Genomic DNA, 12,327 nt, shown 5'->3' with positions numbered 1-12,327 from the left:
TCAGTGATAAAACATGATCCCAGCTGTGGAAGGGGAAGAAGATCACAAAGAACATTTTTAGGAGACATATAGCTGAAATCTAGTAAATATCCTCAGTATTCCAAAGAAAAGAAGAAAACTATTGTGGAAATACTACCTGTATTTCTACTATAATCTTACTGCTTAATTTTTAAGTTTTCCCTGAATTAAAATGTTATTTTAAAGGAAGACCAATCAATTCAATGATTTAAAAAAATTGCAATCAGTATCCTAAGACTAACTGAGTAATCAAATTTTCCAAAACATTGCACATTGTTGAACAGGAATAAGTAAAGGGGAAATGTTTATTTCAATTTTACCTGTTCCAAGTAATGTAGTGACAGGTTGATATATTTGGCTTCTGTCAGTAAGTGACCTCCAATTCCAGACTTCGCAACACGTTCTGATCCAGCAAGGTCTACTAAATGCAACTTGGACCGTCGGATAATTGCAGATCCAGGTTCCTTGCTGGAGATGTGAATGGTGAAAATGCAGTGAGATCGGCTTGAGGCTTGATTCAATGGGGTCTACAGTGAAAAGAAAGAAAGAACTCTCAATGTTCGGTAGATAAATAAATTGAGCTTTCTATAGCTCAATAATCTGGCAACTGAAATCATCTATCCAATTGTTTAGCTATTGGACCTGTAATAAATATGCAAAAAGAACCTAAAAGATTTACACAACATTCACATTCTGCACAAATACTTGGATAACTTTAATCTGGACAAATTGTACTACAAGCAATCAAGGTTGTTCCAAAATGAGTGCATGGTCAAAGCAAGTGGCTTTACTACGTGAGGAAATCTAGAAAAGGACACCTTAACTGGAGGGAAAGTTACTAAGTCCTGATCGCCAAGAAATTGTTCATTTCCCCATTGGTGTACCAAGTCTTCCTTTTTCTTTTCTTTTTTTTTTTTTTTTTTTTTAATAGGTAGCTATCAGGGTAACTGGGACTAGGAATTACTATAAGGCTTTAGACTTTTGCATTGCTACTTTTATGAAAAAATTTTACTTGGCAAGATTCATATTAGATTTTTAGGTGGCATGAGAGGGTTTTCATAAAATGTTTGGCTTTAAATATATTTTTTTGGGAATAACTACAGCCACACTTCCACAACTTAACACACGGAAATTCTTGGTCAATTTTTAGATATTCTCAGTTTTAGCATCACCTCAGAGGTTTTCTCAATATATTTGAAATGCAGAACAGAAAATTTTAAACAGCTCTCAGTTATTTAACCTTAGATTTCAAATGACCATATGCCACCACACATATATTTTTCTTAAAAAACATGTGTCTTTGAGCATCTAAAGCACATTTTGTTTCGTTGTATCAAGGTATTGTTAGAAACTTAAATCTAAAATAATTCCTTATTATCCTTTTTTTATAAATAGCTAAAGATTTAGATTATATAAGGAGATTAAAGGTTTAGCATACAGAAATAGTTTTATTCATAAACTATGACAAGAATGACTACACTGTTTTCAGGACATAAATGTTGGAGCTGCAGAAAAATAGAGTAGTAAAAAAATAATAAATCAATATTATTGAGTTAGCAAATAAATATACATTTATTTATAGCTGCTGAAAAAAGTAATAAAATCCTGGTTATCCTGTCTACATTAATCTCTTGTCCATATTTTATTCCTCTGTTATTCTGAAGTAATTTTTTATGTAGGCGTAGCCTGTGATTCGGACCAGATATACCAACAAATTGCTTTTTTTTTCACATAGTCTGCTTTATTTTACATCTACACAACACTGTAGATGTTAAAATAGCCTGCCCACTCCAGGTGTTGAAGATGTTGCCTTGTTAATCCAGAAAGGACAGCTCTTAACAAAGAAAAGAAAGACAGCAAGCTGAGCATTCCTTTAGCAGGAAAAATATGGACAGCTATACTGCTTGGTTCAATTATCTCCACTTCAATTTCCTTTTTTCTCAGCCTTAATATTGCCAGCATAACCACACTGGTTTTGGGAACAGATCCAGTTCAAAGAAAAAAAATAACCAGAGTCTGAAAACCGTAGATATTTAACCTAGATTGGTTTTGTGATTCAGCCACAGCGCAGCTACAGAAAACAGTCCTGGCAGAATACCTGAAAACAGCAGCAGACAGGTTGGGAACAAGGAGGTAGTGTGCAGGAATAAATAGCATACACTTGTAGCTGTTGGTGAAAATTCTGTATGGAAATTTCAGCCTTAGCACTATTTTCTTTTGGGCTGCTTTATCTAATAAAGGCAAGCTCAGAGGGAAAGGGACAAGAATTTTGATCATTAGTTTATAGAGATGAGGAATTTTGGAATTCACGACCTGTGAAATGAGCATCAGAGTGCAGTCACATGCTATGCTGTCCTCAGAGGTGATGTTGGGCAAATGAAGGGGAAGTGAGTTGTAGTGTTGGAATGAAAATAAACAGACTGAGGGAAAGGTGTCAAGCAAGAAAATACTCCCAAACTTACTTAAAAAGCAGTTATACTTAGAAAAAGTTATATGCTGTGAAAATGTACTTCATTCAGCAATTCTGATTCCATGAATAATCTGAGCCAGCTTCACTTATTTTACTAGGACAGCTATAATTTTATTATTTGAAGCTCTGTGAAGCAGGACTGGATATTCTATTTTTTCCAGCTCAAAATCCACAACAGAATTAATATTTAATATTTAATATTTCTTCAACAGAACTGATATTTTGAGGACATTTTGCACTACAGACGTGGCATCGGTCACACTATATTGCAGACAAGTCTAAGCCAGATCAAATACCAGTACAGGTCCAGTAGTGGAACACAAAACAAACACTGTTATGAAAGAAGCTGAAGAAATCATCATACTTCTCAATAAGCATTCTTAAGCAAACTTGAGTTTCCTGCTGCAGCAAAACCTCATGCATTTCAAAATGTGCTTTTAATCACACCCATTTAATGACAACAGAGGGGGGAAAAAAATCAAATCATAAAAGAGAATAATTTCAGAACTCTGAGTTCCAAAAGAACAGGCAATATTTGCTCTACTAGGTTTTTATTGTCCAGGGCAATACACTAGCCACAACTTTATTTTCCATATTCAAAGTAGATTTGGCTGGACTGGTCATTAGAAATTCCACTGCTTTTCTCTCCACAGCTTCTTTTTCTCATGTAAATGAAAAAATGAATGAAGCTGATTTGAAAGTCATTGGTTAGAATCCCAAACTGACATTTTTGTAAAGTCCTTCTTCAGAGTAGAACCAAGACGCCAATACTCCTTTTTTTTGATTCTGTCTCCACTTTGCAGTTCCCATATATATGAAGCTCTGTTAGAACTCTTGCAGAAAGCATAAAGCAATAAAAATTTAAACTGCTAAATGGAATGTGATCATGAAATGTTAATTGCATGATCTCCCCACACTTGGCTACTTTTACCACACAAGTAGATGCAAAGCACGCAACAGAAATGACAACTTGTCAGCAACTTCAGTCCAAAAAAAAAGCTTTTTTTTAGTTCTGTTATTTGCTATCTTATATGTGCAACTTCTGAGTATCACCATTCATGTGTTTAGAAAATTTGAAAACAGAAAACAAACAAATAAAATTTTCTGGACAGTGTCTCAGAGCCTACTAAAATGTTCCTTTAGTGGTTTTCAGAGTTCATTCTGGCTTTGTTAGCAGTATTCAAACCATATGTATATGAAATCATCCTCACACTAATTTGATGTGATGAAGGAAAAAAAAAGAAAGAGGGGAGTGGCCTGGTTCTCAGCAGATGGTTGCTATTGTGAGAGTTATATATAGAACAACTGATGAGCTGCAGTTGCTTACAAAGAAATAATTTTTTCCAGGAATTCTGTGACATCATAAACCACATAAGCAGACTTCAGATGCTTTGTGATATCATATGAACACTACAAGGGAATTAATGCCAGGTCATCTGTTGCTGCCCATTTGTGGTACAGTAAAAGACAAATCCAGTAACATTTAAGATTGTGACTTGGTAAAGCACCAGTGTTTCATTTGATCATGGAAAACATGTACAAGGTGTATCTCAAGCCATACAAGACAGCTTTGTTTTTTTCCAGGACCAGAATATACCTGTGTTTGCTGAAATTAAATAAATTGTATAGAAGCTTTGTGACTTTAACTACTACATCAACTTATACAATGGTCACAAGAAGGCAGTTTCTACCTAAATGAGAATTTACAGCACAGTTATACTGCAAGAAGCATCTGAGTTGGATGTTTCTGTCAAGGAATATAAAGTCAAGAAACATCCAAAAACTTGCTGGAACCTACATTGTCCATCTTAATCTGATGTTTACCTATCTTAAGTCAGCAAAACACTGCAGGAGTTCTTCCTATACAGAAATTTATGTATTTCCCAAACCCTGTATTTGTTGCAGCTGCTATTATAAATGTTTTCACTAAGAATAGCCAGAAATGGATGCTACTGATTGAAACAGAATTCTTAATAACTGAGGACTGAAGAAAGAGAAAGTTTCTTAAAGAGGACAAAGACATATGAAAAGCTGTTTGAAAATAACCACTAGACTAACAGAAGCTGCTACTATCTGGAAGAATAATGTGTTGATTATGGCTGCCAAAACATTCTGAGAGAGAAAATACATGAAAGCATTCAGGACTGCTGGGACAAAACCACTTTGCAGGTGATAAATGCAGTTCAGCCCATATTGCAAAACATCTCCACTTGGCAATTTGTACCATTCCAGTGGAATCTTTTCTTCCTTGAAGCAAAATATTTAGACAGCAGCAGAATGTGATTTTCCCATATGAGTGAATTAGTGACTAGCCAATGCATAAAGAAAGGCTGATTCTGAGTGTTCACATTTTTTTGAGAAAACATCTCAGTGAAAAGGTACAACATTTTCTTTTAAGGACTACTTCTTTTTCTTCTTAAGGTTTTTTTTTGCTTTTGAACTTTTCAAAGCAGAGCAAGGGATACTGATAGCATCCAAGACTGATATCAAATCAATTTTGTCCAAAGTCATGCCACAATCAGAGGGATACCTGTAGGAAGATGTTCTGACAGATACAGTCATTTCACAGTTCAGACGATATCTCTGCCTAACGAATATAAACTCCACCTGTCTCAACAGAACTGTGCTATAAGGAAGAGCGTGTAAATTGAAGAATAGGCAGTGCCTTGTCTTTATACCTGGTAGACGAGAGAGACCTTCACGTCTTTAGTTTCCTTTCTAAGTAAAATGGTACAGGTGAAGTGGCTCTTCAGCTGTCAACAGTTGACATAGTTGAAATTGAAAAATTGTTGTGATGAAAATATAAGGATCAGAAATGGTGCAATCACGACCGGAAAGCAATATTTTATCTTTCCGTATTCACTGTAAGTACCGTTCCACAGTTAGACCATGGTAACTTAAACTCAGGTAACTTTTAAAGTAACTAATACTCCCTGATGAGGGTATTATTAAACCTTATGTTATATAGTGCTTTTTATCCATATAAATCCCAAAGCATTTTAAGGACTATTCAAAGTAGTATGTATGACCAGTCATTTTTTTACCACACATGGAAATGAAAGCACCTGTGATGAAATGACGATTCCATTCAGTGCTAATAATACAACAGGTTTGTCAGAGTGGAAATAAATTAACAATTGGCACCAATGAGAAACCTAAGAAAGCAGAAAGTTGTAATTTATTCTGGAATGCAGCGCTAACACAGATACCATGCATTTTTGTCAAAAGTGACACTTAATTTCATACATTCACACACTCAAATCTTATTTTTCCTATTTTATCCAATAAAGAATGCGGTCAAGCACTACCAGTGACTTTCCAAATATATTGAAGAGAATACTAAAGTACAATGAATACAAATAGAATGAGTTGATTCAGGGGTCACAAGTCAGTCCCCACAACTATCCTTAAACCCTTAAGTCTCACTCTTTCTTCAAATAAACATATTTAAATATTGCCAAAAACTTACTATTGTCCCAAGTGTACTTCAAACATTCTAAATGATGGAACAAATACCGTGTAGTATGCACTATCTCCCAAATTTAAAAAATGGAGTACTGCAGGTATAAAAGCATGCATTAAAACATCTCCTTCCTCCTTCAAACTATGTACTGTGTCATTATTGATGAAAAATAAATTCCAACTGTACATGCAACTGCAGTGCTCAGACAGATAAACTCAGATAAAGATTTTACAGTTTTCAAATTGATGCATGCCCTTGGGAGGTTACCTTACTCTGCTACTTTAAGAGAAATACTACAGAACACTAAGAATTCTCAAAACCACAGAGGTTTAGGCATTTTATTTCAAAAGACAGAGGTCATATGAGAGTCCCATCACAGACACTTAGAAAAGACAACTTCAGCTGAAGACATATTAATGGTATACCAAAATAAAATGTTTTGTGAACATTACCTAAATGGCCAAACACTTATTTCCATACAGGAGCTTTTTTAGATGTTGCAGTTAACAACTCTTTATACTGCAAATCAGATTTTGAAATCCTCAGCATGCATTTCAGATACCAAAATCATAAAGCTGTCTTAACACACGAAAATATAAAAAAAGAGTTCAGATTCTGTAACCTGCTGCTGCAGATTCTTATTCATTCAAATGTAACAAGAAACTGCTTTACTGACAAAACAACTGAAAATATAGCCCTTACATTCAGCAGAGCTTCCAATAAAAGAATCAATCTTTTGGTTTTGACCTCTGCCTATTTCTCTCTGACACAATATGAGACAAAAAAATCCCATTTGGATTTTTACATTACGATCTGTCTGTACACAAATGTCTCCCATCTTACCATTTCCACAACTTATAGTACACATCAAAACTGGAGTAAAGGACCAGTCCTACATTGTCTAATAAAGCAATCCTGCACAAATTAGATTAGTTTCCTTTTCTTTCCTTCTCTTGTGCTATATAGTTATGTGTGGGAAAGAAGCATTTGGTTATAAGAGTTCCCTTAGGTTCTGAATGAATGAATGTTGCCTATAGAGTACTTTAAATATGATGATGACTTTCTTTTAGCACAATCAGTGGTGAGGGAAAAATGCAGCCCTCAAATCACAAGTTAGGCTGCACTAGCATAGGCAATGCAGAAATTAAATTGTCATTTTTGTTTTCAAAATAGTCAACTCTTCAAAGAAGGGCTAGCCAAGGGTAAACCATTGGATTGCAATTTTAGAGGCTACAGGTCTCATATGTAATCTATGACAGTCCTCTGAGTTTTTCCTCTTCCAAAGTCCTCATCATTAAAAAAGATGAATCAAGCATTTATTTTACTTCCTTTTCTATTTACATTTATTAATCTTGTGTCTTTTTCTTTAAATTTTTTTTAAGAGGGTCCTAATCTTCAGAGGTCAGAAAGTATTATCATAACTCAAGATTTAAAAATATGGAGAAGTTATGTTTTATGTCACAAGTCTTCTTTCTCAGATCTCTAGATTAACCCTCGTCTTCTCTGTCACACTTTGTCAAGTTCCTCTCCTCTACACTGTATTAATTTTTCTATTTCAGTATCATGAAGCAGTTCCTTGACTCATGTTTATCAGCACCCCTTATGTTGATTATCTCTTGCCTTAATGTATTCCTATCTCTTAAAATGGAACTGTTGAAATAGACTTTCTTGAGAGAGGGAGAAAAAATATTTTTACTGCCTATTTACATTTTGTAATTAAATGCTTTTCCCCGTGTCCAGGTGTATGGAGTTATCCATTACGAACACAAAACTAACTATTCCTATACTCAAAGTGTCTTGTCAAAGATTTATGATATATCCTTTTGGAGATACAGAGGACGAAAACCCACAAAGTTCTAAAAGAAAATGAACTCTATTCTATTAAAGACATATTGAGAGTGCTCACATATACAACACACTTTTTATATTTACATTCCACAGCCAAGTGTGAAGGAAAAGAAGAATCTTACAGATTTTGGATATGGAAACATTTCATTTGAATTTTTAGAATCAGTAAAAACACCCTTGTGTTGAAATATTGGCACATTTTAATTTTGAATTTCCGTTGAACTACCATTTGGGTTTTTGGGTTTTGGTGGGTTTGCTTGTTTATTTGTTTGGTTTGGGGCTGGTTTGGTTTTTTTTTTTTGTTTTGTGTTTTTACACATAACACCACATATTTATGCAATGCGAAGGGAAAAAAGACGGGTACTTACATTAAGTACTTCAAAGGTAGTTTAGTGTTTAATCATAGGATCATAGAATTGTCTGAGGTGGAAGGGACCATAAAGATCATCTCATTCCAACCCCCCAACCCCCTCACACTCCATGGTCAGAGACACCTTCCACTAGAACAAGTTGCTCAGGGCCCCATCCAGCCTAGTGTTTAACACTTCCAGGGAAGAAACTCTAGTGGAAATGTTTGACAATGCTTTGTAAGGCTATGCTTTCTAATCTTTACATGTCTATGTATGTTGATACATGTCACACTTAAAAGTCAGTCTACAGTTTACAAGAATTTTTGTATTCTACTTATTTGAATTTCAGTAAGTTATGACATGAAGAATCATCAATCAGATCCACTATGGAAAACTATCATCAGAGAAATGCTGATTTAATTTCACTGTGGAAATATACTGAAAAATAGGATACTAATTTATCTCCAAGGACTTCCAAAATATAAATCTTACTTGAAAGAGGAGAGGAGAGGTTTATGACCATTTTAACTCTAGGGGTGTTAAGAAAGATTTGGAGCAGCAAATCTCACCTCAGCAATCATTCTGTTGGTGTCCCCCAAGAAGAGTAGGTTTAAGGCTTCCTCTTCACTGGTTGCTTGCTGAAGAGACAAGTTTTTCAGATGAATGTTTTGATCAGAGTCTTCCATTATTGTCACTTTTCTATATGGAAAATAAAAACAACAATGAAAACTAGAGTTCTAATGCAATGTTTGTTTCACACTTTCATTGTGATTGCACCAAAAAGGTGAAATCAAAAACCAAAAGCAATCAAAATGAAAGAACTAAAGATATGAAAAATAAACGATACACATAAAGGAAGTATTGATTTCTTTTTTTACTCTGTCACCTCTTTTTTATTCCTTTATTATAAAACTTCACCTAGAAAAGGAATATATGAAAACTGTAAGTACTAGAGAAAGCTTTGGGATTTTTATTTACTGAGATATCATAAAAATTCAAGAGCAAGAGGTTAGATGAATCATCACAAACAAATAATATGTAGGGGTTTGTTTGCTATTACCAAATAGAGATGGTACATGCAGCATACCATAATTTTCATGTACAAACAGGCATGGAATATTTCAGAATCAACACATCTGTAATCAACATGTTTCTAATAACTTTGCATTTGTCAAGATTATTTCTCTTTTCATTCTTCTTAAATGGTAGTAACTACAACAGTAAATTATCCCTTTCTTAAATTAAAAGTAAGCAAACAGAATGATTTTATTTATTTCCACTGTTAGAAATGCTCTTAGTTACACTTCTACAAGACTTAAATTTCCAAGAAAGGAATTGGATGCAAGTCACAAGGGTATGGCAAAAACTAAGGAAGAGCTGCTAAATATAAGTGAAAACCCTTTTCACTTCTTTAAATAGTCCTTTAACGTAAGAATTTTTTTCTTTCGAAATGGCTACTGAGAGTTAACTTTATTGGCATTACTGAGTAGCCATTAGGGTCTCCACAGTTGGGACATTCTTTACTATCCAACATGAAGGTCAAGTAGTTGCCTCACTGGATTTGGAAAACTCCCAGAGAGAAGAATCTGTTAAAACGGAAGTACACTAAATCTGACGATGATTAACATGTCCTTCAGGGTGAATCATATGTTCTGATACAATTTAAAACAAGCAAACTAGAACTTCTGAAAAATTTGAACTTTTTTTTTTTTTACCAAATCTTTATTTTCTGTGTAAATATAAATATTTTCTATTTATACATGTACCCCTATATGTATACATGTATGTATAGAAATATTTTTTCATGCTCTTCAGGATAAACCACAAGAGGGAGTATGGGGCTTGAGTTTTCATCAGTAGATAGTTCTTGCATGTTAATTACTTCAAGTTGCTTCAAAACAAGAGAGATTGGGTTTTTTTCTGCCTTGCTTGTCTTTTTGTTTCCCCCCCAAAACTGAGAGAATCAAATCAAGCATCAAAGCAGCATTCCACAGCATTACTCTTCAAGTACTCTTAGAGTCTTGTGGGAGTAGTTCACAGTCTGATGGTCAAAACATTCAAATGGATATAGAGAAATAATTTTAACACATTGCAATATACTCCCTATTTTCAAGGCAAAATGCACGTAAAAATACACACAAAGCTTCTTTAACAGTCACAACAATTGCTTTTCCAAGTATAATTGTCTCACACCACTAGCCTTATTTTTGGGTAGTGGTGTAAGACATTTCTAATATAATCACAAAACTCAGCTTCTCCATTAAAAGCAGAAACACAAGAGTATAATTCTGCTCTTGCACATAAAAGTTTTGATAATGCAAACTTGTATTCTGTGTGCAATTCCATCTGTTTGTGCATCACACACTGAAGCCCAGAATGGCTGTGACTACAGTATGATGCTCTGACCAATTTTAATATTTTGAAATTGCATGGTAAGCATCATCTATCTATTTTTATAATTTAGGAAAACAATAGTGTTTTATTATGCACATTTGGCATAGTACTTAAACTTTTAAGGAACTTTTCAGTCTACACTTCGATCAGTGATTATAAATAATTTACAGAAAATTAAGAGATTAATTTGGATTAAAAACTCTGGAGGATTATAATATTAGAAAGGAAACAGTGGGGACATCACCAAACAGCAACAGATTCCTATACAATGACCTTGTAACTACTCAGACGATTTCCAAATGGAAGTGTAAATTTGCATATCTAGAGAGGCATCTACCAAGACTTCTTCAGAAGGGTATGTTCCAAAATGACAGCAAACTTATATATTTTACAGTGCTGTAAACATAATGTATAATATGGTAATAATTTTGAGGGAGCATTCTCTACATTAGTGAAATCTTTAAACTTCATAGCCTTATTTTGGATCTTGTAGTGGAAAAACTCTTAATTTGTCCATAATGTCTTAAAGAAAGTAGAGACAAGGTTTTGTGCTCTTTATAAACAAAGACTCTTTTCCATTTGGCTTAACTGATGAAATTAGTAGATGACAAGGAAATCTTTAGGATGGGATCCAGCTTTTTTATACTGTTATTAATTTGTGCCCTTTCCTGCATCAACTGAGCTGCCAATGCTAGAGAGCCCTGCACACTGAATGCTTTCATTTATTAAATTCTTGTTACAGGCAAACAATGACCTTAAAGCTTCCTTTGATTAATTAGTACCATCTTATTAAGTTGTGTACTATAAATAATAAAAAAACCCTTAACATATTTTGAAAAACAAATGACAATTTAAAAATCAAGTTTTCTATTATTATAACTGCCTCTAGGTTTTAGAATTGAAAATATCTAAAATATTCTCAAAAACTTTATAAACACTTAAAAATTAACCATAATGATGCATACAAATAACATGTGAGGATACACAACTTCTATGACAATACATGATCAGAATATAGTGAGATTACTTCATAGTGAGGGGACTATACAGCCAATAATAAATTTAGGGAAATGATTACAGAGAAAAGCAGAAAGTATGCATCTTGGAGTCTGTACAGAAGAACAGAATAAATTAATGGATAAGTATAGGTAAAACTTTGTAAAATTGCAAGGAACTTTATGTTTTAAGAATGATCAGGATAATCATCTTGTGCATCATCCCCAAAAAATGATCTTTCAGAAGTACAACTTCCTGAATGCCACAACAGAAGACAAAGTCAACACTTATTCAGGAGGTAAGGTTACAAAATTATTCAGCTACCAGCACAACTTTCAATACAGATAGATTTGACTTTCCATACAAGTAGAGACCTAGAGCATAATCTCCTTATGAGACATGGCAGAACTATGAGATGAGTAAGTACTTATGCAGCCTGTTTGCTTTACACATCATATTGTGATAGGAAATCCTTACCACTGTCTCCAATGGTTTCTGTTTTAAGACAACAAAAACACATTTTGGCTGTTCTGGATGTTATGGACATGACTGTGAGACTGTTACACATTTAGGAGTTAATGATTCATGTAAGAGTGAACCTGAGCAGGCATAGCCTGTCATGTGCTGCACACACAGGGGGGCATTCAGGCCAGTGTCGTGCTGCACAGATCCCTTGGCTGTAGGAGAAATTCACTAAGTTGTCATGAGAACACCTTCTAGAATGAAGCTGTTTTCTTGTAAGGGAATACAAAGGCTCAAAAGACCAAAAGGGAGACTTTCTCTCCATG

General features: G+C 34.3%; 1 protein-coding gene across 10 annotated transcripts in view; it reads right to left on the bottom strand.

Annotated features, from left to right (window-relative positions):
- KIF6 (kinesin family member 6) overlaps positions 1–12,327 on the bottom strand; it is a 157,510-nt gene that overhangs the window by 120,827 nt on the left and 24,356 nt on the right. For all 10 annotated transcript variants that reach the window (XR_014850759.1, XR_014850760.1, XR_014850761.1 and 7 more), the window contains exons 6-7: positions 8,719–8,848; positions 339–545 (exon numbers count right to left, since the gene is read on the bottom strand). Coding sequence is in view for 7 of the 10 variants with exons in the window: in XM_085055068.1 (XP_084911194.1) it covers positions 339–545; positions 8,719–8,848 (337 nt within the window). In the remaining 3 variants the exon portion in view is untranslated. The remainder of the gene's footprint in view (positions 1–338; positions 546–8,718; positions 8,849–12,327) is intronic.

The sequence above is a fragment of the Lichenostomus cassidix genome, chromosome 3, assembly GCF_008360975.1.
Source record: "Lichenostomus cassidix isolate B80296 chromosome 3, HeHo_3.0, whole genome shotgun sequence".
Classification (NCBI taxonomy): domain Eukaryota; kingdom Metazoa; phylum Chordata; class Aves; order Passeriformes; family Meliphagidae; genus Lichenostomus; species Lichenostomus cassidix.
Note: the sequence above shows the minus strand (reverse complement) of the source record. Positions and strands in the feature narration are given on the sequence as shown.